This window comes from Ovis aries, chromosome 3 (genome assembly GCF_016772045.2).
Source record: "Ovis aries strain OAR_USU_Benz2616 breed Rambouillet chromosome 3, ARS-UI_Ramb_v3.0, whole genome shotgun sequence".
NCBI lineage: Eukaryota > Metazoa > Chordata > Mammalia > Artiodactyla > Bovidae > Ovis > Ovis aries.
The window spans coordinates 131,999,543-132,027,424 of record NC_056056.1 but is presented as its reverse complement, the minus strand read 5'-3'; the positions used below and the strand labels follow the sequence as shown (position 1 = coordinate 132,027,424).

Sequence of the window (27,882 nt, the reverse complement as noted above, 5' to 3'; positions counted from 1 at the left end):
AACTTCCTGCCAGAGTCCTAGGTAGGACTCACTTTGATGAAAGAGACTTTGCCCTGCTACAAGTCTTTAGTTCAGATTCCAGAGCATTCATTCTATAGATGTTTTAAGCAGCTAAAATGTTTTGTGTTGGGTCTTTAGCCATTGGATTTCTTTCAGAGAAGACAGAATAAAAGGAAAGGCTGCCAACTGCAGGGGCTGAGATAATATAGGAATGATTTCCTGGCCCTTATGGAGTTACCTATAATCAAGTCAAGACAGGGTGCTGCCTGCTCTGGTGGATTCTCTCTGGAAAGCGTTGGGCTTAGGAGAAACTACCCCCTGCCGGAGGCACCAGAGAGAAGGCCACAGGCTGGAGAAGTGTCAGGAAGACCAGCTCAGGGAACTGGGGAGAGGAGTGGGTGACCGTGGCCACTGAGAGCAGACGCTGTACTTTTCCGTTCAAAGGCAGGAGCACACGTGTGAGGGTCTCGTCTGGGGCTGGATTCTGGGGGTAGGTGGCTTCACTCAGCGAGTGTCAGGACTCCTCCCCGACCTCTCCCTCACGCCTGGGACGCACCGGCGGCTAGGCACGCGGGGATACATGAAACGACAGGCACATACACGGAAACTCAAAACACACTCCCAGGGAGCCCACACCACCGCCCACAGCGAAGTCCTGCCGCCCGCCGCCTGCGCTGCGCTCTGTCAACACGCACTCATATCCACCCGCGCGAGGCACACGCAGCCTCCCGCACCCGGCGCCTGGGTGCGTGCGCTCGCCCTTGGGCGCTGCCGTCTCCCTGTGCCCCCGGCTGCCAGGCGTTCCTCCGGGAGGGGGAGGAGAGGCTGCGAGGAGTGAGAGACGAGCCGGCAGGCCGAGGAGAAGGGAGGGGGAGAGAGGGAGGGGAAGCCGGCCCGGGGAGGAGGAGAGAAGCGAGGAGGCGGCTCCGGCAGCGCGCGGCGGCGGCGCGGAGAGCTCGGACTGGGAGCCCAGAGCTCGGCTGGGCAGCGGGAGAGGAGGAGCCGCAGGAACTGCAGCTCTGCGGGCTTGGGCCGAGCCTTAGAGACCCCGGCCTGGCTGGTCCCTGCCAGCCGCAGGTGGGAAGGGGCTGGGCTGGGGGGCCCGGGTCTGCCAGCTGGGGGCTGAGCTGAGCCGCGGTGCTGTCTCCTCCCTCGGTTCCGTAGACGGAGGCTGAGCATGGAGCTGTCCCCCCGCAGCCCTCCGGAGATGCTAGAGTCGGACTGCCCTTCACCCCTGGAGCTGAAGTCAGCCCCCAGCAAGAAGATGTGGATTAAGCTCCGGTCTCTGTGAGTCTCCTGGCCAGCGGGGGAAGGGATCTCAGGGAGCCTGAAAGAGGGGGGGTGTAGCTGGAGCCGGGCCGGTGGATTCTCTGGGGCACACATGTTGGCAGGTGCGAGGACATAAGCTGCCCGGACACGCGTGGCCAGGCCACATGTGCAAGGCATGTGCACAGCAAGCCGGCCGCTTGGAGCGGGTTTAGGAGTTGCAGAGCTAACGAGGTGCCTGCGGACCCCTGGGTGACACATGCCGCGCAGAGAGGCGGCACAATATTTGCGGTGTTGGCAGGGCTGCGGATGGGCAGCTTTCAGGAGGTGCCAGGCTGACTCACACGTATCCATGTGTGAGTATCCAGGGTTGGGTAGATGTGAGGCACATCACATGTGTGTGCATGAGTGTCCCAGGGTCACAGAGAGGTCTGTAGAGTGACTGCACACAGATGCAGGTCCAGTGCATGGGGATACTTGTGCCAACCTGTGGGTCATACGAATCTTGGCTGGGATTGGTGGTTTCTGCCTCCTGCATCCTACAGAGGGTAGGGGGGGTGGGGTTGCCCCGTTCCCGAGCTGTTCATCTCTCTTGGGGCCTGGAAACACACTCTGCATATTAATGATGGGGGACCCACCTAGGATCTAGAGAAGGGGGCAACCCTGTCCTGGGGGAGAGGGGGCAGAGCCCCAGCCTGGGAGCTGGGGTGGTGGTGAGGGGAGATTGGTTGACTGGGGCAATAACTGTCAAAGCCTTTTTGTCACTGTAGGGTCTCCCAAGGATCTCCAAGCACATCGAGGCATCTTTTCTTATTTTTGTAGGAAGAGGGCATGTGGAAAGGAATAAATGGGAAAGGGAAAGATTCAGGTGTCCCATACTCCAGTTCTAGGGAAGGAGAGGAAGTTTTCTTCCTGCTTATCAGAGAAGAAGAGGATTGGTTCAAAGACAAGCCATGTACCATGTTTATCTCTCCGTCAGCTGCCACCCGATAATCTCTGCAGTCTGTTGATCCTTAACCAGAAAACAAGAGAAAGTGCTGCTCTCCCTGCTATGACTCCCCATGGCCCTAGGAGAGAGGCTGCAGATGTTTGGTGAGGAAATACAGGGAACACAGCCTCAACACGCAGTTGCTCCCCAATATTCTCAATTGTGAGCACTGAAGCTTTTCATTTCTAGGTTCCGGCAGAGGGAGAGATGGGGATAGAATATGGATAGATGCTTATGATTGTGTTGTTTTAAAAATACTTCACCTGTGGCGATAAGATGATGCCTTTATGTTGGGCTGGTGGGTCTGATTTACATACCAGCTGCTTAGAAAGGCCTTAGGGAGAATGGAGGCACATTGGGCAACAAGGCTTGGAATCCAAATGTGCTTCTTGGTCCCCTCCTTTGCTGCCTCTGGCCAGGGCAACTTGCAGGCTCCATGAATCCTTGGAATGAGGTTCTGGGATGAAGAAATGGAAAATCGGGTTGAATCAGTTTTTGTTGGGAGGAGCACCCGGGTGATTCTTGATAGAAAACCCTGCTCTGTTGATGGTAACGAAGCTGGCAAGAAGAGTAGGTAGGGAAGTGGTTGAAAGGCAAAGAAGGGACCTCAGGGTCTAGAAATAGGAGAACCCAAGCATCCTAGGATGCTTTCCCACAGCACGAGTGGCTCATCATATCTTTCCCTTGCCTCTGTTCCAGGTAAGGGGCCCTGCAAAAGAGGTGGGTCTACCCGTTTCACTCTCTCCCACACCTTTCTAACCACGAAGCTTTTCTGGAAGCAGATTGCAGTTGCTTCCTCTAGGGTGAGAAGTGGTCTATGGCAAGAAAACAGGACCCTCAGAAGGAGGCACTGACACCCAGGGCAGGAAGGGAGTGGAGGCAGCTGCCCCTACAGAGCCTGTTAGCTGAGACATCCTTGCAGGAGATCACGGTGGACAAGGATCACTAATCTTACTTATGAGATTGTTCTGGTTTTCACTCACTTCAGCAATCTGGTCCTTAAGAGTGCCAGCTACTTGTCATAACTTATCCAGAGAAGTACCATCTTCTCAATATTAATTACCAAGGATAGAGTCCCAGTCTCAAAGCAGAGGAAGATCTTGATACCAAGGGAGATCTGAAGTTGATAGCTTACTGGATTTGGCCCTGTTTGAATCCTGGGGAGGCTTTGCCAGTCAGATGAAGGGAAAGCAAAGGACTGAGGATTTTTTGCTGAGTAGGAGAGGGAGACAGCTCTCAGGGTTGAGTGGTTTCTGAAGAGGTGAGCAAAGAGGGCATTTCCACCTTAAACAGAAATAGAACTCCCACCCCCACCCCAGTCATCACCTGTACCCAAAAAGGCCCAGGTGGGAAGGGGCTATGGAGTCTGGAAGCAGGGAGATGGGCATGATTATCTCAGGACTAGATGCTGAACGGGCTTCCCTGGTGTCTCAGTCAGTAAAGAATTTGCCTGCAGTGCGGGAGATTCCAGGTTCGATCCCTGGATTTGGAAGATCCCCTGGAGAAGGGAATGACAACTCACTCCAGTATTCTTGCCTGGAGAATCCCATGGATAGAGGAGCCTGGCAGACTGCAGTCCATGGGGTCGCACAGAGTCAAATGAAGACAGATGGAATATATATATTCTGCTGCTTAACATGTCCTATCTCCTCCATCCCAACTACCCTTTTAATTTCTAATCTGGGACACTGAGGGTCTCTTCAGGGAAACTGGGCCTGATATTTTTTCTTCTGGTTAAAAAAGCCCATATGAATATAATTGTGCAGGGCAATTTCTTCTTGGGAAGGGTATCCAGGAATTCTATTTTCCATACTAGCACTCTGCCAAAGATAAATTCAGAATCTGGAGCATATTAGCTGTTGGATTTCACCTCTACCTAGGGGAAATTTTCCTAACTAAGCCGATTCGTAAGCTGAGGCATGAGAGACACTGAGCGAGGCACTTCAGGGATAATGGGTGAACCAGGACAAATTTCAGCATCTCTAACATTGAGATGAAGGACTGGGCTAGTCTGCCCACTCTTCTCTGAGACCAGAGAGCCTTGAGGAATGTGGGGGAGGGCCAGTAGAAATGGAAAGGTTTTTCGGTGTCTTTTGCAAAACAAGAAAAACTATGAGTGGAGATCGGTTTGCCATCCTTAGCTCACTCATTCATCCAACAGCTCTTAATCGAGTGCCTCCTGTGGGGCAGGTGAGGTGCTGGATGCCGGGGATATGGTGGAGGGCAAAATGGACCCAGTCCCTGATTCTGTGGAGCTTGTCATATGGTTCAACGCCATCACAGAGAGTGGAGAGTAGGGGAGGCCCCCTGCTCCTTGTTTTATGACACCCACCCAAGTGGTAAAATTCAACCATTCTGGTTTCTGCTTCATCGCTTACTTTGGAGGGGGGTATACACAGTACAAGGACATATATGAATTCTCTCTCTCCCTCTCAGGATAGTACAAGACTCACTCTCTTCTCTTTGCTCCAGTTTCTTTTGAAATTTTACAGACAAACTTCCCTATTCCTTGGGATAGTATAAAACAATCCCTTTCTCTTTTCCTTTCTCCACATGGTGCACGCTCAGGCTTCCATGGTTTAGACTCAATGTCCTAAGCTATGGTTCAAGGTCATTTCAGGGGAGCTGGAGCAAGGACACAGTCGGGGATTACTTTTACCCATCTTTGTTGCATCGGAATCTAGTGTGCTACCCAGAACATAATAGGCACTCAATAATTGCTCTTAATTAAAGGAATGAACACGTGAATGAATGAGTATACCTATACATGTCACAGAGCCCAGTTCCGTCTCTGATTCTGTGGTGCGTGTGTTCCTGTGTCCAGTGGGGGAGGGGAGTAGGCATGGGAATTGGAGAAAAGGAGAGGTTGGTTTTGTTATTGTTTTTAGAGGATGATGCTCAAAAGTGGTGGGGTTTGAGAACCTCCGAACAGAGCCTGGAACTGAAGGAGTTACAGAAACAATCTAGGTATGTGGACAAGATGTATCAGAATGAAACTGTGAATGCCTGACATGTATACGTATGTATCTGGTGTATCTAGGTAAAGGCTGATGTGTCTGACAAGGACAGCCGGTGACGTCAGAGCTCCATAATGATGTCTCTTTGTTTGTATGTTTAGAAACAGTATGTGTGAAAATAAATATGCACTTACCTGAATACCCGACATTGCCCTATGTATGAATGAGATGATGTATTTGTGCATGTGAGTGTGTCTAGGTAATGGAATGATATATATGTGTGATCTGCGTATGTGTCTGTGACACGCTCAGGTTTTTGGACAATCCTGGGGAGAGCAAATGCACAGGAGAAAGCAGCCGAAGGGCCGGACTGGGCGCCTCACTGGCGTCTTCTAGCTTTTGCCCCCGCTTTGGGTGTGCCCCACGGAATGAGCTTCTGTGGCTCCTTTTGTGCTGCTCTCCTTCTTTCTCTGCACATGGCTGTGGAGCTGCCATGAAGACTGCGGGATAAACGGTGGCTTCTTGGGCCTCTGGAGAAGGAGCATCATTTCTCTGAGGCCTTGGTGGGAAGGGTTTTTAGTTCCTTCCTCCCTGGGTCGCCCCTTCCTCCTTTATTTCCAACCCTGGCAAAGGGAATCCCTCCTCCCTGGGTTTTATATCCCCTCTCCCATCAGAGGTTTCTATTTCCCCCATCAACTTTGTCTTGAATGAGGCATCTCTTGATGGTTGAGTGTGGAAAATTCCTGCAGTAAGCTGAGGGGGATGTGCAGAGAGAGGGGGAATTCAAATTCCGAGCAGTGAAGTTCTTCAACTTCACCAACCTCTGGTCAGAATAGGTGGCTTCAGGGGAGAGACCGGGGAGGCAGGGCGGTGGCAGTGGAGGGGCAGAGGGAATATTGGGAGGCTTGAGTTCCTGTTCCCCCTCTGCCAAAGGCTAGCTGCATGATCTTGAAGTCACATAGTCTCTCTGCGTCCCTGTTCTTTATTTGGTATCATCCATATGAAAGTGGTTTTTAAATGATAAACTCTGATGCACTTTCAGCCTGGGAGAGCTTGCTGGGTGAAGAGGCAGCAGCATAGCAATAAATGGGCAGTCATTGGTTTGGATGATTAGAAAAATCAAGATTCAAGAGGCAGGAATATGAATGATATAGTAGGTTTGAGTCCTGGCGTCTGAGGCCTGATTTGGAAGAGTCTTGGTGATGAATGGTTGGAGAAGGTGAGGCAGGTGACTGAGCTTAGGGAACAGGAGGCTGGGTGGGCTAGGAGGAGGGCTGTCCCACAAAAGGCGTGGTCTTCTAAGGTCAAAAGAAAAGATAACAGACTTACTCTCTATCATCTTTTTTTTTCAGCTGGGCAAACTAGAAGCGGATGGAGCAATTGCCCTTGTAAGATGTAGTGGGTGCAGGGTACCTAGGGACTGCTGTTGGTGAGTTCCAAAAGCACTGGGGAAATTCCCCTCTGGCATTTATCCTAAGTCTCTAGGCCTGGGGTGATATGATCAGCTATGACACATTCTATTTTAAAGAATCTGTGTAGTCCCTTAGAACCCAACTACCACTCTGCTTGCCCTGGAGGCTGGTTAAAAAGACCATGGAGATCCCACATTTGAGGTTGCAGTTAGCACTTTTGCCAGGAGGAGGATGCAGTAGGTTGGGGATGAAGCTGGAATTGGAAGGCTAGGTGAGAGACCCAGGGGGAGGGAAGCGTGGATGTCTCTAGACCCCTTCCACTTGCCCCCCTGTGCAGGGAGCTCCTGAAGTCAATGCAAGCCAGGGGTTCTCTCACATCTTCCCCTCTTATTTTTCATACACCCCCATCAGACTGGGACGGAGGAACTAAGAAACTCAAGAGAGATCTTTCCTCTTATTGTGTCTTTAAAGGGATCATCAAGGACTTGTTTTCAGCTTTTCTGCTCCCTCTGTTTTCCTCTTTGATTTTTCCTGCATCTTTTCCTCTGCCCTTTCCCGCCTTTGTTTCCATCTCTCTCTGGCTTCTCTTTCTCTGCCGGGCACTATGGTGCTCTCCTCTCGTGTCCCTCTTCCTCTCTCTCCCTGTTCCCTTTGGCTTACCCCCTCATTCTGGCCTTCTGTGCTCCTAGTCCCCACTCACCCTGGCCAGGAGTCTGGAAATATCCCTGCCCACCCCGGGGGTGGGGCTTCTCCAGGCCCGGGTGTCCTTGTGATGGTTCAGGGCAAGTTTGCTGCAGGCACACTTTGAGGCCACCTTAGGAGTTCAGCCTCAACTCCTGTATTCTACAAGGCCTTTCTTTTGCCTTCTCAGTGACCTCATCCTCCCAGCTCCTCTAGGGAGAAAGCCAGGTAATTGCCTTTGAGTCTCAGGGGACTGATTTTCACAGGTACAGAAGTTGAGTAGCTATTTTCCAGCTGTCCCCAGGACAGCAGCAGGGAAAAGGGGGACAGAACCAGGGCAGCAGGTGGGCTGCAGGCGAGACCACTGGGAGACTGGAAGTTGTTAGATAATGAGATTGTCCCCTAAAGGAGGAAGACTTAATGGTCCAAGAGAACTGGGAGAGAATCCTGGGAACAGTGAGTGAGGCCAAGAGGAGACTTCAGGGGGAAGAAGGGCTACTCAGAAGGGAAAAGTAGAAAAGTGAGTTGTGACCCGCCCATTGCAGGGAGGTCCCTAGTGCCAGAGCCCTCGCCCTTCTGTCCCCCACGTCCCCAGTCCTACAGAGGCTCCTCTCCCCTCAGCATCTTCTACTACATCTTCTCCCTGTCTGGGAAGAAAAGAGCAGGTTAGGATATAACTTCAGCATCCCAGACCTGGCAGAAGTCCACTGAGGGAGCTGCGATGGGGTTTTGATGGCTAAGCAGGTGTGGTGGGGAAAAGGGCATATCCAGGGAGAGGCCTAGGGGCTCAGGGCTGGGAGGAAAGCTGCAAAGCGGGTGCTCAGGTGGTACCATGTTGGATTCAGCCAAGTCCCCAGGTCAGTTGATTCCACAGCTGCAAGGAGAAGTCAGACTTGCCAATAATTACAGTGGCTGCAGTGGGATGATTAGGCGGCCAGCTGGTGTTGGCACCGTTTAGGCTGAGAAGGGAGCTTGCCTTCCAGGGGGGCTTAATGATTCTCTGGCAGGCAGGACCTGGGGGCCAGAGAAGCTTCTTTCCTTCCTATTCCTTGGCTTCTCTGTTCATCAGCTCTTGTACATCTAACTTGGCACCATCCTCCTAGTTCTCGCCTCTGTGCCCACCTTGTTTGGAAACTTGTCGGGTTGAGTGAGCACGCATGCTGACAGTGTTGCCAGGCTCCCTAAACCCCAGCCTCCTGTCTACAAGCAGTAGCTTTAGCAACCCCAGTCTGAGAGAACTATAATAAATCAAATTGCACCAGACTCATCCCAAACACTTCTTTGTCCTGACTGTTCTCTTCCTTTATATTCTATGAAATGCCAAGAAAATATGCTGTTCTTTTCACTGAAGCAAGATGGACTGAAGATAGACATGCAGGAGAACTTCCTGGAAAGTTCATGGAGGTTAGAATGTAATCTCCCTGGGATAAAGAAGAAAGCCACACTTTTCCTTTAAAGCATCAGTTTCGGGGCTAAGTTGGGTGAAGCAGTGAGCCAGTCAAAAAAGATAAACTCCTACTCAGGCACCCTATTTTCCTAGTGTCTCCAACCCAGGCACTGACTCTGAGAACCATATCGTGTTACAGAGAGGGAAACTGATGCCCAGAAATAGTTGGTGAAGTAGGGGCAGAGCTGGGACCAGACTCAAATCCTGCTGATCCACAATTTAGAGCTACTCCCATAGCACTGGCAGTCAGTCCCTTGCCAAGCTTCCAACTCGCTCTCCCATCTCAGGCCACCTTCAACATCTGTTAGGTTCCCCAGAAGCAGGGCATCTGCTGGGAACATCTGTTGGGATGTGGTTCGGAGGGCTGGTGGGGTGGTCCATGTGGAGGTGGTTAATGAGCAGAATTAAATCGTGCAGGGAGGGAGAAGAGGTGTGGCCAAGTGAACCAGAGCCAGAGTTCTGAGCTGGGTTCAAAGCTCAGAGTTCTGAGTCTTCCCCTCACCTTCCTGCCCACCTTCCTATTTTCCTCCCTCTTTCAGGGGCTGAAGCTGGAGGGAGAGGTGACTCATTTGTGTACTGGGCAGGGAGCTGGGATGTCTGGGTTCTTATTTTTCTGGGCTAAGGCTCTAGCTACTTAGATTACCCACTTCCTCACTGATCTGAGCTGCGCCGGGCTGTTGCACGGAACACCTGTTAGAAACGGTTCTAGGCAGGAGGCAGAGGGGGAGTTGCCTGCATACACACACACACACACACACACACACACACACACACACACGTGTGTGTGTGTGTGTGAGTTGACTCCCTTCCCTCTTCCTCAGTGTTTCCCAAACATTCTTCTGCAGCACTTTTCAAATCTCCTTTCCTGTCCCTTTCTCCTGCCACCGCCCCCCCCCCCCCCATCTTGCTCCACTTGTCAGGTTTCTCTCCTTCCCCCACTACCCACCCCCCTTCCCAGGTGCTGCCCATCCGCTCTCCACCCTCCTTCCGTCCAGCTCCTCTGCCCAGTGCCTAGAGAGCTCGCACCACTGCTGCCGTGTCCACCTGAGGATTGCTGCCTCCAAGGATGGCACTCTAGCTCTGTCACTAGGGGGGCTATTTTTATCTCTGGAGCCACCTCCGCCACCATGCCCAGCCAGCCGCCCGAACCAGGGCTGCCTGTGTAGCAATGTGAAACCAGGGGTGTGGCAGTGCTTGGGAAAGGTGGGGGTCTGGCTTTTCCTGGTTTCTGGAGCTCCGTGCTCGGCATGTCCCCAGTTTCTGCTTCCCTGCTCTCTGTGGAATAAGGAGCCAGGGAAGAGCCCCTGACATCTGGGATGCGGGTGGTGGGGATACAGGCTTTTCTATTTCAGGGGCCCTGGGTACAAGGGTGGGCACAGGGGGCTTTGTTCATGGAGCACTTGTAATGAACCTTTGCTGAATTAAACAAAAACAAAAACTCAATGGTACTCTTTCGCATTCACCCATCACTTTACAGTTCCCCAAATGCTCTTGTATGATCCCTTGTGAGAAATCCATGAAGCTTGAACTTACCCATTTTACAGACAAGGAAAATGGAGCCCAGGGTGTCTTGTTCAAGGTCATACATAGTGCTAAAAGGCAGGCAAGGTCTCCTGATCTTAATTAATATCCTCTTTCTACTGGATTTAGATGATTTCCTTGATTTTTTTTTTTCAGTTTCTGAGATTTTTAAGCCTTTAAATCAGCCAGTTAATGCATTCCTCAACAGCCCTCCAGCCACTACCCCTTACACCCCTCTTTTCTGACCAGGGGCAGAGTCACCTATGCTTTGCTCATCCCTTATCCCAACTCCTGTTCTTCAGGGCAGGTGAGGAAGGGTGCGGATAGACCAAGGAGGGAGGCATGATAGTTGGGCTGCTTGCTGTTTTAAAACTACATTTAATGGCTAGAGGAGAATTCACGCTGGGGTCATCACATCTATGCTCTTGCTCTCAGTCTCTTTAACTCAGAAGTAGAGTGTGGCATGTGTGCTCATGTGAGGGTGAGTGGGTATGTGTGAACCCTTTTCCCCCAGGAAGGGACAGTGGTTGATCAATGTCCTTTCTAATTAGGAAGAGTTAATAACAGGCTGGTGAGATGAGCGTGGTGGGATGCATACTGGGATGATGCAGCATGTCTGTACTTGGGGTGATGTGGTAAACCGTTATTTGTCCAATTAGTTTTGGTTCTACTGGGCAAGGGAGCAGAGGGATGGACAGGATATCCTCTCTGGAGCTTTTCTAGTTTAAGAAATCTCTACCTTCCAATAGGAGGGTTGGGGTTAGAGCCTACTTGGCTTGGGGGCTGGGCCTGGAGTCAGGTGAGGAGGGGACACTGCCCTGAGTTGGTGTTTGCTGGTGTACCATCTGCCCCCACTCCCACCCCGTCTCTCTCTCTCCAAACGAGCTTTTCTACAGAGCAGGCCGAATGACTTGTCTTTCATCCCCGAGGGGCAGTTCCAGGTCCTTTCTCTCTAAAAACACTTGCTTCATGGCTACCAAGAGTTTACACAACCTTGTAGACATTTAACCTTCGTTCCTCTTTGCTGCTGAAGCCAACTTCCACTCGTCCCAGTAATTCTCCAAACTTCATTTGGTTATAATCCTTCAAGGCTATAGCACAGTGACAGGGTATTTTAGTTTCTCCCTGCTTTTGGTGGGTAGGGGTGCAGTGGACGATGAAGCAAGACTTCCCATCATAAAATCCTGCCTCTTAGCCCGTTTCTTTTCTCTTTCTTCTGTCATACTCATCCCCTCTAGTCGCTTTTCCTCACCCCTACATCAACCCTAGACCGTCGATGAAGGAGATTGTAGTTGCGCGGAACCCTCTTCACCGGCTGCGCTAGGCTTCACCCGGGCTCTCCTAGGCCCCGCCCAGCCCCTCCGCTGACCAATCGCAGCCCCCATGCGCTTGTGTTGGTGACGTCACCCCATAGCCAATCGGGAGGCGGGCTGGGGCTGTTTGCGCACATCCACCCCGCACCGCAGAGGCCGGGTTCTTTTTCCTAGAACCTGAGCGCGAGCAAAGCCTGGAAGAGAGAGAGGGGGCCTTGGTCCCGCAGGCTCCTCGTGGGCTATCCCGTCATTCTGCCTCTGGGCTGGAAAGACCTCTCTCCAGTCAGTTCACGGTTATTTCCCAGTCCCCGTTTGACAGATGAGAAAACTGGTGCTGGGAGTATTCAACTCTCCTAGCCTCTCGGTTTCGTTTCGATGAGCAAGTCCTGACTTTCAGTCACTGCTTGGGTGGGGGCTTTCCTCCTTGTTGAGCGGGTCTCTGGGTAAGGATACCCGGATCCGTAACTTCAGCAGGCCCCCTTTCTGCAGTTTCTAGTTCTCTTCCTGTCTTGCTTCCGTCCTTGCAGGTGGGTTAAAGCTCATTTTGAAGAGTGGCCCCGGAAAAAAGACCCTGGGAGGGAGCCAAATCTGCTTTCGCCTAGCTGGGGCGCTCTTGGAGGGCTCCTTCCACTCCACTGCAGACTTCCTCTTCAGGACAAAGTCAGGATGGCTCCCTGTCCCTGTCCCCTTAAGCCTCCTGCTAACCCTTTCCTTCCCCGGAAAGAGGAGCCCCACCTCCTCAGAGCAAGGGGCTGGCTTATGCTATTTCTGTCCTTTCTGGGATTCTTCTGAGAACAGATTCTTGTTTTCAGTCCGATTCAGATGTGAAACTTTTCCCGCGGCCTCTCACCCAGTTGTGGGCTGGGTCTCTGCCTCATCACTTGTTCCGGCTAGGCTCCTCCTGTTCCCCTCCCCTAAATTCTCTCTGTTCAGTCAGTCAGTCACTTTTGCTGAGACCTAGAGAAGGAAGTCAGGGGCCTAAAAGGGAACCACTCCCCTCAGGGGCCCAGGGGCCTGGGGGGCAGCATTTTGATACTCTGAAGTAGAGAACTTTGATTCCTATGGCCAGCCCTGTTCCTGTGCAGAGGAGTCACCTCCAGGGTCCTATCCTCAGGTAGGCTCCAGGGAGGAAGGGAGAGGGGAGGAGGAGGACCGGAGGACAGGCTGCTGTGGGTCTACTACTTGTAGTTTGGTAGAAGAGCAGGATCAAGACTTGACAGTCCCATATCGGTGTGTGTGTGTGTGTGTGTGTGTGTGTGTGTGTGTGTGTGTGTGACTAAGCAGTGGCAGGTGACTTAGCAGTATTTTCCCTCTTTCTCTCCCTCCTGAACCCCAGCATTCTTAAGACCTCACATTCCTCCAGTATCTCCTCATCTGGTCTTAAAAACACAAAAAGGAGATAGGATTCTTCTTTCAACTCCCAGTCCCTTAGCTTGAGGCTACTGTCCTAAGCTCTCTACTTACAGTGATCCTTCAGGGAGTGTGGGTGCCAGAAGTAATGGGAAGGGGCTTTGGAAATCACCAGAGCATCTGATGGGGGCTGGAGAGCTGCACTTGTCTGGGGCATTGGGATTATTACTGCCCAGAAGCTACCTTTTCCAGCTGGCTACTAGAGCTGGGAGAGACTGAGTCCTCCAGGGGTCAGGCCCTGAGACTTTCCCATGGTGTGGGGAAGGTAAAGGAGGAAGAAGGGGAGATGGTGGACCAGCGCTAGGAGTGGAGTGGGAGGACTCTTGGGAAGGGAGCTTCCAGTTTTCCTTAGGTCTGGATGAGGACTGGACAGGGGTCAGCATCCTACCCATCCAAGCAGACGAATGGCGAGGTGAGGACTTTGGGTGGGTCTGGGGAGATCCTAATTCTAAAGCGCGTCAGAATCCGAGAGGCCCCCCACCAGGCCAGGAAGTGTCGTGGGGAAGGTTATGTAACTCCAAGAGGGGGAAATTTAGCACCTGGATCCTTCCAGCTGCCCGAGTCCAGGCCCCCTCCTTGGACACCCGGCTTGTCAAATTTACTCTTTAATCTTTCTTTCCGTCCCTCCCCTCTCCTTCTGGTATCTGGATCATGTTGGGTTCAGATTTCAACAGGAGCTGTAAAAGAACTTCTGGACAAGATCGAGGGGTGGAGGCGGGAGGAACTTGGGGGGAGGGGTGTGTTGAAAGCCAGCCTACAACCACGCTCTTCTCCCTAGGCTGAGATCTCAATTGTGAGCACTGGCAGATAGCCCCCCACCTGATTAATCTACCCCCTTTCCCTTTTATTTTGTTCAATGAACATTTACTGAGCACATGCTGTGTGGTCTGAGCACAGCTGCTAGGACAGACAAGTCAGTGCGATCAAGACACCCCCAGTTTCCTGTGAGTCTGATGGTGTTCACAGACAACATCACCCCGTGAAGGACAGATGCCTGACACTGAAGGAGCTATGATGCAGTGGGGTCCTTCCTCACTTTTGGTGTTTGGGGCACAGTTAGGCTCCAGTAGAATGAGTGTTAGGCTGGCCAACCTGATTGAGATAGACAAGCTGTGTGACCCTAGACGAATCATATAACCATCCCCGTAAGGTGACTGTGGTATGTAATTATAAAGGAGAGATCATGGTCATTATCACCCTCTCATTTCCTCTGCTAGAGGGCTTCCTAATTACCAGCCTCCATCCAAATTAGGCTCACTGTTCTTCACCTGGACTTGGATCAAGAAGGCAGGTGCTTGCTGGATTCGAAGGGAGTGAGGTGTGAGCTGGGTAGGGCAGGCATGATGCTGGTCAGTTAATTTTAATACACATCATGTTTGTAGAGCCTCAGTGTATATGCCAGGCCTTTTTGCATGAGTTATTGCGTTTAATTCTCTTATTAACAGCTCTTCCCAGGTGGCTTCCCGGATAGCTCTGTGGTAAAGAATCTGCCTGCCAAAGCAGGAGGTGCGTGGATCCTTGGATCGGGAAGTTCCCCTGGAGAAGGAAATAGCACCCACTCCAGTATTCTTGCCTGGAAAATCCCATGGACAGAGGACTTGGCAGGCTTCGGTCCACGGGGTTGCAAAAGAATCAGACACGAGTGAGCTACTAAGCAGCAGCTCTTCACGGTGGGGGTGGGGGTGGTTAGTGCTGCCCACGTGACCACCACAGGTAGTTTATTATAATCCTCATTATTTTACAGATGAAGGAATTGAAGGTTGAAAATAAAGATTCTCAAACTTTAGGGTGAGTTAGAATTATCTGGGATGTGTGTTAAAAACACAGATCCTTGGACCCAAACCTTAGAAAATCTGGTGAAGTAGGTGTGTGGGGAGACCCAGAATAAAATTTTTCACCAGTATCCCAGGTGATTCCGATGCCGGTGGTCCATAGGCCACACTTTGGTAGACACTGGTGAAGAAGTGACTTGGCCAGGGCTCATATTGAGGAAGTGAAAAGTTTGAATGTGGGGTTTCTACCTCCCAGAGCTGTGCTGGGATCCTGCGTTTCTGCATTGGAAATAGGGTTGCACAGCTTTCCCCCCCTCCCTCCCTCTAGGCCCACTGTGAGGATAAAAGGAGATAATGTAGGAGAAAGCAGTTTTTAAAATGTAGAGCTGGCAGCATTGTTAAGAGATTATGCGAATACATGCAAATGAGCACCCGTGGGCTTGGCTGCTCACTTTGGGAGCCCGTGCTAGGATGTGTGTTTCCCAGGGTGGCTCCAGAAAGAAGGCAGAACTTGGGTGGTGGGCATTGACCACTAGTGGGTAGAGTTTTCCGTTGTAAAAAGGGCTGATTGAAGTGGAAGATTAGGGCTGGGATGGGAAAAGATCGGAGCAGGGGCCTTCTTCCTGGGTTGTGTCCCCAGACTCGAGTGTCCCTGGCCATGGGGACTGACCGGGAGAGGGCAGCCCCAGCTTGTGCCTGGGCCCTAGAGACAGCGGTACCTCTTTGCTGTGTGATCCCTGGTCGGCTCTCAGTCGCCACTTTCCAGCTTATTGGCTGGAAAGCCTTTATGTTGTCAGCCTCTGCGCCTCCTCCCTAGTGAAGCCTGGGTTGGGGCTGAGCTGTACGGAACCAGGGCTCTTCCTCATGGAACTGCCTGCTCTTTTCACGTGGAGAAGGTGCAGCAGGGAGGCTGGGGGTGCAGTTTGAGGATAACCCACTGAGGAGGCTGCAGCCTTCCTCCAGCTTCTTTCCCCGCCATTTTCCCTTTTTCCTTTCTGCCTCATCTGCAATTCAGACCTGTCTTTGGCCAGGACTGCTGGTCCCTGGGGTGAGAGTTGGCCGGTGATGCTTCCTGGGGCTGGCTATTTTGGGCGCCCCTATTCCAAAGCTGCTGAGACCCCAGGATTCTAGAGCTGCTTCTGTTCAGGAATGCCATTGTTCTCCCTCCCCCAGCATCCCTGGGAATCGATGCTAATTTCAGCCTCTCTTCCCTGACTCATACTCTTCTCCCTGACTCATAGGGTGACCTTGGGTTTCTGAAGCCCCTCTCAGTGGGGAATTGTGCTGGCCACTGTTTCACCTCACCTTGCTTTTAGGTGGGGTGGGGCAGAGCTGGGAGAAGGAGCCAGAGGGGGATGTTTCATCGCTTTCTTTAAAATCACCACCTAAAGTCAGAGAGCTTTGTGTACCTATGACTGCCTGGGCTGGTCTCAGGTAGTCATAAAGCAGACTTTTAAGAAACCACCCGGTTAATCCCTGACTTCGCGAGTGCAAAATATGAGGGATGGTCTCTTCAGGCAAAGCATCCAGTAAGTGAGACCCCTGACCCCATCCTCACCACTTTGGCTCTGGGGGAAGCTGCCTCACGGCAGAGGTAGGGGAAGGGTATAGTCACTCTTTGCCAGAGGCTCTCTCTGGAGTGACACCAGGGAGGCAGGGGTTAATCTTGCGCTTTGTCCCGGTTGATGGTTTCTGGAATCATAATCCATTAGCTCTGCCTGGATGGAGTGAGGCCAGGCGAAAGCATTCAGATTGGTCTTTGTTCTGTGTCTTCGCCATCCCTGCAAGGGACAGAGGGGCTGTGGACATGTACCCCCTCCCTGCCCAAACCAAGAGACATAATAAAAGAATGCTGGGGGCCCTTTTGATGGCTGTTGTTCCCAAAGCCCTCCATCAGAGGGAAATAGGCAGTTTCATCTCTTGGTTATTCAGACTATGAAACAGATCATCCTCAAAACATCACCCCAGGGGCTTGTACCTGCCTAATTCTGCTGGGCCCCAGGCAATCTAAACAAGAGTTTTCAGGAAACACTGACTAAAGGGGAGGTGTTGAGAGGTCAAAGGTGGGTGGGGACTGTGGAAGAGCCTGGGGTTTAACTTTGGAGGGTAGATAATCTTAGTACAGGCGATGGCAATGGCCTGTGATGAAAAACATTAGCTGCTGTTATTCTGTTAGAAAGATTAATGCGCTATAGAAGGCTGTGGCTGTTTCTGGAACACGCATCCTATTAGAGGTATCCTGTTCTTTTGACAAGGTAGCGGCGCCTAAGCAGGTTCTCTGTGCCCACCCACCCCCAATCCCTCCACAGGCTGCGCTACATGGTGAAGCAGTTGGAGAACGGGGAGGTAAACATTGAGGAGCTGAAGAAAAACCTGGAGTACACAGCTTCTCTGCTGGAGGCCGTCTATATAGATGAAACTCGGTGAGAGTGGTGACGCGGAGCGGCGGGGGGAAAACCCACACACAGAGGAGAAAGATGCCAGCCAGACACAGTGATCCAGGGACGGGGAGTCAGACAGAAGGCTGGGGATAGATAGATAGGGAGGCGGGAAGTGAGGACAGATAGATCTGTAGGTAGGATTATCAGCAGAGATAAGGAGGCAGAGGAACAGACTTGCAGAGAGAGAGACAAACACAGATTATCAGGAGGAGAAGACCTTTCCAGAGCTGGCAGGGACTTTAAAGCTCATCGCGTCCTCACCTTCTTCCCAGGGCAGAGGCCTTCCAGACCTGCTCTGCCCGGGTCACACGTGGCTAGTGAGGCTTCAAATGTAGCAAGTGTGAGCTGAGATGTGCATGTGTATGTAGAAAAACATGCTGGATTTCAAAGACTTGGAAAAAAGAATGTAAAATGTCTCATTAATATATTATATATTGATTGCATGTTGAAATGATAGTACTTTGAGCATATTAGGTTAAAGGAAAGTTATCATTTAAGGAGATTTCACCTGTTTCTTTTTACCTTTTGAATATGGCTGCTAGAAAATTTGAGCTAGGTGGCGCTAGTGGTAAAGAACCCACCTGTCAATGCTGAAGACACAACAGACCTGGGTTCAACCCCTGGGTTGGGAAGATCTCTTGGAGGAGGGCATGGCAACCCACTCCACTATTCTTGCCTGGAGAATCCCATGGACAGAGGAGTCTGGCGGGCTTCAGTCCATGGGGTTGCAAACAGTCAGACGTGACTAAAGCAACTTAGCACACACAAGCACTAGAAAACTTCGAATCACTTATATATGGCTTGCATTTTGTTTCTGCTGGACAGTGTTGCTGGTCTGGAGCATCCTTGATAGGTGATATCCATGCCACTGGCTGCTTGAATGCTTCCAGAATTGGGGTGTTCACTCTCACATAGTGACCTGTTTCATCCTTGGCAACATCAGATAGAGAAACGGAAGTAAAAAGGCTTAGCAAAAGAAAGACAAGGGAGACCAAAAGAGAGACGAGCGAAGGGAGAGGCTGCTGTGAGAGTTTCCAGGGTGTGGGGTGTGGCTGGGCTCAGGGTCTCCAGCCTGTGGAAGCACCTGCAGTCTTTCCTCTGTGACTCCCCCTCTGGGGCCTCAGGCAAATCCTGGACACGGAGGATGAGCTGCAGGAGCTGCGGTCTGACGCGGTGCCTTCGGAGGTGCGGGACTGGCTGGCCTCCACCTTCACCCAGCAGACCCGGGCCAAAGGCCGCCGAGCGGAAGAGAAGCCCAAGTTCCGGAGCATTGTGCACGCAGTGCAGGCTGGCATCTTCGTGGAGCGGTGAGGCTCGCCGCGTCCCGCCTCCCTCGGCCCCCGGCTGTGGCCCTCTTTCCCAGTGGGGTCTTCCAGCACTCCGCTGTATCACCAGCCCACGCACCCCTGGCCCAGCCACCCAGCCCCGCCTGCTCAGACCCCACGATCACATCTCACTCCCAGGCTCCTTTCCTTCTTTTCCCTCAGGATGTTCCGGAGAACCTACACCTCTGTGGGCCCCACCCACTCCACTGCGGTCCTCAACTGTCTCAAGGTGATCCTGGGGAGAAGGTTGGGGGCTGTGCAGAATAGTCCTCAGGACTTTCAGACTCCTATGGGGCGATTTTTACTTCCTTTTTAAATTGTCATTTCCTTGGTTCTCAAAACAACTTTGACCCACTTAAGAGCCAAACTCCTGACTTCTTGTCACTCCCGTACTGAATGATATCCGGGAAGAAAGAGGCCTGTTTACCACTTATTTTCCTGCTTCCCATGTGTCTGTAATCATTGGGAAGTCCTCCTTGAAGTCTAACTGCAGCCCTTGCTGCTGCTGGGATGTCCCTCTCGGGAGTCTCCCTGCTTAGTTCCTTGTTTCTCCATAGAACGTGGACCTTTGGTGCTTTGATGTCTTTTCCTTGAACCGGGCAGCAGATGACCACGCCCTGAGGACCATCGTTTTTGAGCTGCTGACTCGGCACAACCTCATCAGCCGCTTTAAGGTTGGGCAGCCTCCTCCCTTTGCTTCTGGGCAGGGTTCTCCACTCCCACCGCCCTGCTCCTACAGGCAGATTCTATGGGTTCTCTGGCTCGGTCTCACTGTCGGGGAAGTCACCCTGTGCCCACTGCAGTCTGGCCTTTCCTCCTCTTGCTGCAGTCCCAGCCTCTGGCTTCATGTATTGCTTTCCAGGGGAAGGTTCTAGCCTGTGGCTATCCAGCCAAGGGTTCTGCCTTCTCCTCCTCTGCTCTGTCCCCTAACTCGTCCTCTCCAGCCTGGCTGCAATTCAGCCCCCTGTTTCAGCCCTCCTTCCCGTGGACACTGGAGGCTTGGGGTCCAGAGGCTGTCAGCTGGTGCCCTGCAGGACTAATGTCTCTCCATTTTTTTTTTTTTGGCGGGGGGTTGGGGGGGGCTCTTCTCCCCTCCCCCTCCGGCTCTGTCCAAGGAATTTTATGGAAAGGATCAGCTCTTGGCAAGGCTAGGTAGGGCTGGAGGAGGGGAGGGAGGGTGTGAACTCCATTTGCTCTTCAGCTTGGCTGGCCGGGAAGAATATGGGATTAAAATCTTCTTCAGATCCTGTGCCAGGAGAGAGCGTCTTTGGGGAACAGGGACTGGAAAAAAAATCACTTCCTTGTGGAGAAACCGCAGTTGGAGGATGAGGGGGATATTAGGTCTGCACTTGGGTGGAGTGACAGTAGACGTTAGGTCGGAGAAGAAAGTGTGTGTTTTGAGGGGGATGTATGAGTGTGCTCTCAGTCGCTCAGTTGTGTCTGACTCTTTGCGGTTCCATGGGCTATAGCCCACCATGCTCCTCCATCCATGGAAATGTTCAGGCAAGAATACTGGAGTGGGTTGCCATGTCCCATGGAGGGGCTTGAGGGATGGTCAAAGGAGTCCAGTAGGAAGGCCCTCCCAGAGGGCTCTGGAAGGTCCCTGCCACCCTCTGCCTCCACCTCACTATAGCAGAGTACTGGTGTGTGAGAGCCTTTCCTTGACCCTTGACTCCTCCTTTCCCAACAACTCTCAAGGGAGTCCCCAGAACTTTGGTAGGATGCTCTGAGATTCTCTTCAGGCCTCCCTAAGGCCTGTTCTTCTGCCGTTTCATTTTCTTCTTTGCAATCCTGCCCTCTCCAGGACAGAGAATAGCAGGGTCTTCTTTTTCCTAAGACTTTTCTCAGCTCACATTTCTCCAAACTGGCTCTCAGACTTCCTCCAGACACCAAGGAAGGATGGTTCTGGGGGACCCCAAGAGTCACTACCTCAGGTTGGGTTTGGCCCAGCCCCAAATCGCCTTGCCTCAAGGCAGTTAGAGAGAGGAGTCTTCGTGCTCTAGCGTCCTTGCCCAGTAGGGACCCCAGTTGGAGCAGCTCTTTTAAGCTCCACATTCCCTTTCTGGGCACCCGGCCCCTCTCCTGCCCCTCCCCTTCCCTTCCCTTCCTCCAGGGACTCCATGGCAACGCAAAAGCAAGGGCAGTTGTCATGGAAACAGTCCTTTAAAATTCCCTGAATTTGGGGCACAGCCCTCCAGGGGTGGGGGCGGGGGATGTTAGGGTCTGACTGACTAGGGCACGGCCTCTGTGTCTCGCCACCGCTGCTCATCTCTACAGAGGGTTCCCCAAGCCCTGAACCCTGCTCTCCTCGCAGCCCCAGAGATCCAGGGACAGGTGCAGACACCAGCCTTGCCCTCTGGGGGCCTTGGGCCTTGGAAGGAGGTGAACATACCCCAGGGCATATGCAGAGACCTAGACAGGATTGAGCCCGATAGAGCTCTGGCTCCTGGCGCTGGCAAGTGCGCGCGCGCGTGCGTGTGCGTGTGTGTGTATGTGTGTGTGTGTGTGTGTGTGTTTGGTGGACAGAGGATGGGGGAAGGCTTCTCAGAGGTAGGGGTGATCTACCTTGGCTAGAGGGTCCTCTCCGGGCCTTCTTATTCTTTCCCCTGCTTCTGAGCCCCTCTCCATGGTATTGGTTTGGGGATGGGGTGGGGTGATTGGAAGGTAGGAGGGAAATTTTCTTTCCTCTTCTTAAAAATCTCCAGGGGAATAATAATAATTACCCTTGGGAGAGCACTTGCTAAGTACCTTGTATTGTACTTATCTCATTAAATTCAAGGTAGGTGGTAGTATCTTCACTCTTCCATTAAGCATCAGAGGCACAGGGAGGCGCGTGGCTTGCCCAGGGTCACGCAGCCAGCGGGTGTGGAGCCAGGGTGCGAGCCCGGTTCACTGCAGGGCCAGTGCTCCCCTAGCCCTGCTGTCTCTTCACGAAAGGGCCTCACTGACCTCTGTCCGTGGTGGCCTGCCATTTGTACACCCTCCACAGATCTCAGTTGCCCCTCTCCCGCTGCAGATTCCCACTGTGTTTTTGATGACTTTCCTGGATGCCTTGGAGACAGGCTACGGGAAGTACAAGAACCCTTACCACAACCAGATCCACGCAGCTGACGTCACCCAGACGGTCCACTGCTTCTTGCTCCGCACAGGGATGGTGGTAGGTGCCCCGGAGGTCACGCTTCTGGGATTCAGGGTCTTATGGCTGCAGAATCGGGGAGTCCAGCCTACAGTCAATACGCTCATTTCCTTTTTTCTCTCTTCGGGTCGTCTTCTTTGGCATCCTAAAGTCTTTACAGAGTCAGGTTGGACTTATTCACTCTAGAGAATTCCTGGGTGGACCGTAACTTCCTGGACAGCGCTGGGGCTGTGTGGCCAGATGCAGAGGGAATATTGTTAGTAGGGATGGAGGAGGGTCTTTGGCTGTTCTGGGAGCTGAGAAACCTGACTGCATTTAGCCCAAGAGCTGGACATGAAGAATGGACGGGCTGGGGTGAGCGGTCCAGCCTGTGTGTGGAGGTCTTTGGGCGGCCGACAGGGGGTCAGCCCCCTCTCATCGTCTGTCTCTTTCTCCCAGCACTGCCTGTCGGAGATTGAGGTCCTGGCCATCATCTTTGCTGCAGCCATCCACGACTACGAGCACACTGGCACCACCAACAGCTTCCACATCCAGACCAAGTGAGGGGTGGGGATGTGGCAGGGGCGGGGGAGGGTGGGCAGCGGTGGCCGGCAGAGGGCTGGGCCTGGTGACCTTGTGCCTTGCAGGTCGGAGTGTGCCATCCTGTACAACGACCGCTCCGTGCTGGAGAATCACCACATCAGCTCTGTTTTCCGAATGATGCAGGACGACGAGATGAACATCTTCATCAACCTCACCAAGGATGAGTTTGTGTGAGCAGAAGCCAGGCGTGGGCATCCCTGGAGACCCCCTCCCCCCGGCCCCCTCTTCCTGCTCCCTAGGCCTCCGGTCTAGCAGTGCTGATCACTCCTCGGGTTCTGTCCCTTCAGAGAGCTGCGGGCTCTGGTCATCGAGATGGTGTTGGCCACAGACATGTCCTGCCATTTCCAGCAAGTGAAGTCCATGAAGACAGCCTTGCAGCAGCTGGAGAGGTGGCCTCTGGTGGGGTGTGGCTGGGGAGAGGCGAGTGAGGGGGCTGTGAATCGGAGGGCATCCATAGGGCAGTGAGTGTGCCAGGTCTTTACCAGGATGTAGATACTCTCCTGGCTCCAGGTGTCTGAGGGTATCTGGTGTATGTGATGGATGTACGCACCTGGCCTTGGGTTTGTGGACAGCTCAGGCAGCTGGACTACTGGAGAGCGTTTGAGTCGAGGGTCTGAGATTGGTGTCCTCAGGGAAGCTTCAGGACAGGCATACTCTAGAATGTAATGGAAAATCATTCAACCCTCTGGACTCGTTTCCCCATGTGTGAGAAGTGAAAATGATGTGCCCCCCCTCCACAACAGCTCACTGCCAGCCCCCGCTCTAACAGGGCTACTGGGAGAGTTGTGTGAGGTTAAAAAAAAAAACACAGAACAAATGTCATAATTACATCTAATGTTGCTTAAAAGTGGGTGGGAGTATATGAATGTAAGAGAGAACAGACTGTGTTTGTGTGTGTCCTGAAGGTATGTGTTAATGTACGGTGTCTGTGTGTGGGAGAGTGGGCAGGGTCAGAGCGTGTCATTGTTGGCGAATCATAATAATAATTATTATTATAATAATTATAGCTAACATCTACCAAGCACTTATTAGGTGCCAGACACTATTCTAAATACCTATATGTTGTATGTCATTTAATTCTCAGAACAACTCTCTGTGGCAGATCCTGTTTTGATTCCTACTTAGAACTGGGAAAAATGAAATATGGAAATTTTAAGTAACTTGCTGCACATCACACAGCCAATGTATGAAATGTATAGTGAGGATTCGATTCTGGGCCCTCTGATTCTGAGAACTTGGGGTGTTTCCTATACATATGTAAGTGTGTGTGTGTGTGTGTGTGTGTGTGTGTATGTGTGTGTGTATCTCATCTCAGAGGGTATTTGACATTAGATCTGAGAGAGAGAGTGTGATGGGAAGTTAGGAATGGTCCAGGCTTCCTTTTCCTAAACGATCAGTCTCCCTTCCCTTGCCGCCTGCCCCGACAGGATTGACAAGTCCAAGGCCCTCTCTCTGCTGCTTCATGCTGCTGACATCAGCCACCCCACCAAGCAGTGGTCGGTTCACAGCCGCTGGACCAAGGCCCTCATGGAGGAATTCTTCCGCCAGGTAGGGGGCATCTTTGCCCACCCCTGTCCACGGGGCCTTCTCTCCCCCATGTTTTCCAAGTTCCCCGTTGCTCCTCCAGCTCCTTGTTCAGCTGCCTGCAGCTGCCAACCTGATCCCAGACCCATGGGATAGAATGTCATCTCCGAAAAGCTTAACAGTCATTGCTGGCAGTGGTATTTGTATGCGGCTCATTTCCAGGTCAAAGGCACAGAGCCCCCTCTTCTCCCTGGCAGCCCCTCTACCCGCAGCTGCACCCCAACCAGGTAGACTGAAATAAGTCCCCGCCCTGTCTGCTCCCCCAGGGTGACAAAGAGGCCGAGCTGGGCCTGCCCTTTTCTCCGCTCTGTGACCGCACTTCCACCCTCGTGGCACAGTCCCAGATTGGTGAGTGTCCCTTCCTGCAGGGAGGAGAGGGTTCGGAAAAGTCAAGGATGCTGGCTGGGCCAGGTCAGATGGCTCCCAGTCCCCATTCCTGTCAAGGCAAGCCGCTCTGCTGGAGTGTGGAGGGCTGGGGTGGAGTTCTCTGGGGTCACATACATCATCACAAAGGTTGCCCCCACTGGGAGCTCTTGAGCCCCAGGTGACTGTTCCCTGCAGCTGGGGGCACCGGCGTGCAGGCAGAGTCCTCTGCGCAGCGCCCCCAGGTCAGCCTTGTCCGTGTGTTATTTGCACTGCAGGCTTCATCGACTTCATTGTGGAGCCCACGTTCTCTGTGCTCACTGATGTGGCTGAGAAGAGTGTCCAGCCCACCGGGGACGACGACTCCAAGTCTAAAAACCAGCCCAGGTGAGTGAGGGTGGCTGGGGTAGCCTGAGGGCCCACGGAGAGAACCGACTGGTGGGGGAGGTGGAGAAACAGTGACTCCTCTGTTGTGGGCCACACGTGGCGGCGAAAGGATGCGGGCAGAGGGTGTGGCCTGCGCCCGCGCCCCCTCCACCATATTTTAACCTCTCCTATTAGCTGTCTTTTCTGCCTTTTTGGCTAATGCTGTTTTCATTTTCCTTCTAGTAGAAGGGAAGGTATGGAGAGGGGTGGGAACTGGGAGGTACTTAGCAGAGGGAAAAGAGAAGGATGAAGCTTCCATCCCCTCTGCTCTTGAGGGCTGGGAAGACCATCCTGGCGCGGGCGGGGTCTCACCTCCGCAATGTGGGCGGGTCCTGCTTATAGCTTCCAGTGGCGCCAGCCTTCTCTGGATGTAGAAGTGGGAGACCCCAACCCTGATGTGGTCAGCTTCCGCTCCACCTGGACCAAATACATTCAGGAGAACAAGCAGAAATGGAAGGAACGGGCGGCAAGCGGTGGGTCCACTGGGAGGATAAGGCCTTGTCGGGAGGGCGGCTGATGGAGCAACCGTGCTGTGCCTAGTCGCTCAGTCTTTGCGACCCCGTGGACTGTAGCCCGCCAGGCTCTTCTGTCCATGGGGATTCTCCAGGCAGGAGTACTGGAGTGGGTTGCTATGCCCTCCTTCAGGGTATCTTCCCAAGCCAGGGATCGAACCCAGGTCTCCCGTGTTGCAGGCGGATTCTTTACCACCTGAGCCACCCACCAGGGAAGCCAAAGCAGCAGTGGGTCCATTTTCCCGACACCCCTTCAGCAGCCCTGTGTCCGACGCCTTCCCCGGGTTGGGAAAAGGGATCAGGCACAGGCTGACCCACCTGGAATGTTCTAGTATGGGGGCTGGAGAAAGATAGGGACAGCAGTATTGCACCGCCCGAGGGGCCCCGTGCACACTGGCGGCCTGCCAGTGGTGCCCTGAGGCTGTGGTAACCAGGTGGCCCTGGCTGAGGCATCTCTTCCTTAATGTGGGGGCTGAGGGCTGTGCACTTTAGCAAGGCTGGGGAGCCTCTCCCCAGGTGGGCACAGGTGAATGTAGCTCAGCTTGAGGGAAGGGGAAGTGCGTGAGAATCACTCCCTTCTCTCCACATATTCCTTGAGTTTGGGGAAAACTTCCTGCTCGGTCTGGTCCCAGCTTCCTTCCCGCTCTCCTGCAGGCATCACCAACCAGATGTCCATTGACGAGCTGTCCCCCTGTGAGGAAGAGGCCCCAGCCTCCCCTGCCGAAGACGAGCACAACCAGAACGGGAATCTGGACTAGCGGGGCCTGGCCCAGGTGGGCCTGTGGCGGTGGGCGGGCAGGAGGGCGAGGCGGGCGTCCGACAGGCCTCTCGGAAGGGGCATCTCTGGGCTTCAGCAGAGGCGAGGTTCTCCCTCGCTCCTTCCAGGTGGGAACCTGGAGGAAGTGAACACAAAGGCCCAAGCCGGGGCCTAGGTGGGACACAGGGGTGTCCTGCTTCTTGGTCCAGGCCCTGCAGGAAGAGAGGGGGCAGCTCCTCAGTTCGGGGTGGGGCTGAGCAGCTCTGAGTGAGGGCCAGGGGAGGCACAGCCAGGCCCCAGGCTCCGGAGCTCAGCAGGGCATGACTTCATTCCAGCACCCCCCGTGCCCTTCTTCTGCAGGACATTTTTTGTGCAGCTGTACCAGGCGCTGATTGGGGGCGGGCCTGAAGGTAAGGCAGGCTGGAGATGAAGGCAGAGATCAGAGCACTGAGGTCTTCTGTTCCCTTAGGTCCTCACTGAGTCCAGAGTGTTCGATGTCATCAGCACCATCCATCGGGACTGGCTCCCCCATATGCTCCGAGGGAGCGTGGACGTCGAGGAACAGAAAACCCACCCGAAGGATGAATGCGAGAGATTGTGGGGTTGGGGGAAGGGCCCCTCCCCACCCGACACCCATTGGGGCGCACTATACTCTCCCGGTGGCAAGACTGGGAAACTTCGGGCTCCCAATGGTCACTGTGTCCATTCCCCTGCCTCTGGACTCTCCCCGTGGCCAGATGACTGGTTGGAGGGGAGCTTCCTGGAGGTTTCCCAGGGCTTGGGGGGAGGGTCAGAGATGCCAGCCCCCTGGGCCCTCCCCCATCCTTTTTGCCTCCAAGTTTCTAAGCAATACATTTTGGGGGTTTCCTCAGCCCCCTACCCCAGATCTTAGCTGGCAGGTCTGGGTTCCCCTTTTCCTCCCCTGGGAGGGGCTGGAACAGGATAGGAAGCTGGGGGTTTTCAGAGCTCTGCACAGGGAGGGGCGTGGGCTCCTTCAGGGCATGGCACCTTTCTAGGGCCTGGGAATGGGGGCATCCTCTGTACCCCAGACCTGCACTGCTTCACCCCCACCCCCGCCCAGACTCTGTAGTCTTCCCTCCCTCCCATTCTGGAATGGTGACTGGGGGAGGAGGAGCCAGAGAGGGGGCTGAGTGGGGGGGTCCTCAAGGACCTGTCACCTGCCCTGGCCGAGTCCTGAACCTGTCGCCTCCTTCCCCTCCCCTGGGGCCGGGAGGCTCCCATCCGACCAATGTCTGTAAAGTGCTTTGAGGTCTCCCCAGCAGAGCACCTTCAGGATGCATCCTAGAGCACAGGCGGGAGAGCTGGGTTGGGGTCAAGGGCGCATGGGGAGGGTGAGGTGTCCTCAGCAGTCCTGCGTTGCTGACAGAGAGGGTCCCGCCCTTCCAGCCCCGGCCCAGGAGGCCCCTTCCTGGGGCAAGTGGGGAGTGGCGGCTGGAAGGCAGCCGGCAGCCCAGCCAGGCCCCCGCCCCTTCCTCTCCTCAGGCTCCTCTGGCCCCGCTCTGTCCCAGGAAAGGCCCAAGTCCAGTGACTGCCCTCCTCCTTCCTTGTAAATACCAGACATGCATTTGTACAGTGGGCCCTGTGCGTGTGAAGTCGTAGCCACGGTCTTTGAGACCTGCCACCTGCCACTCGTTCCTCCTACCCCACCCAGAGAGGGGTAGAGACGCATGTGACTGACCCCTGTCCTCGGTCTCTCGGAACCCTGCTATAGCCAGAGGTCAATAAAGAAGGGAGACCAGGCCTGGCTGTGTGTGTTGTTTGCCGGGTGAAAGTGCACTGGGCGTCTTCACGTGCAAAGTCTCTTCAAGCGGACAAAACCCTGGTGCTGTGTGTGCCCTGTTATATACGGAGGCCAGAGAGGGGAGGTTCTGCCTGAGGGTGCACAGCAGGGCTGGCAGAAGGGACCTTCCACTTCTGAAGCGCTTTTTATTCTCTCCAGCATACCACTTCTTCTAAAGAGGGGTGAAT

At 53.5% G+C, this 27,882-nt stretch overlaps 1 protein-coding gene across 10 annotated transcripts; it reads left to right on the top strand.

The window, feature by feature from the left end:
* The first annotated feature begins 971 nt into the window (after positions 1-971).
* Positions 972-27,654, top strand: PDE1B (phosphodiesterase 1B). Of its 10 annotated transcripts, XM_060414025.1 has the most exons (17): positions 12,529-12,699; positions 14,441-14,501; positions 14,740-14,783; positions 17,077-17,190; positions 18,333-18,515; positions 18,696-18,762; positions 19,091-19,207; positions 21,550-21,690; positions 22,108-22,208; positions 22,296-22,421; positions 22,539-22,640; positions 23,679-23,799; positions 24,102-24,183; positions 24,477-24,585; positions 24,967-25,097; positions 25,791-25,909; positions 26,363-27,654. In XM_060414025.1, the coding sequence occupies exons 3-16, from the start codon at positions 14,740-14,742 to the stop codon at positions 25,892-25,894; spliced, it is 1,542 nt and encodes a 513-aa protein (XP_060270008.1). In that variant the 5' UTR covers positions 12,529-12,699; positions 14,441-14,501; the 3' UTR covers positions 25,895-25,909; positions 26,363-27,654. The 10 variants fall into 10 exon arrangements, 9 of the variants coding, with proteins under 9 accessions (XP_004006318.1, XP_012029525.1, XP_060270008.1 ...); XM_004006269.5 differs by lacking the exons at positions 12,529-12,699; positions 14,441-14,501; positions 14,740-14,783 and adding exons at positions 972-1,077; positions 1,165-1,287; XM_042246627.1 differs by lacking the exon at positions 14,740-14,783.
* Positions 27,655-27,882: the final 228 nt, after the last annotated feature.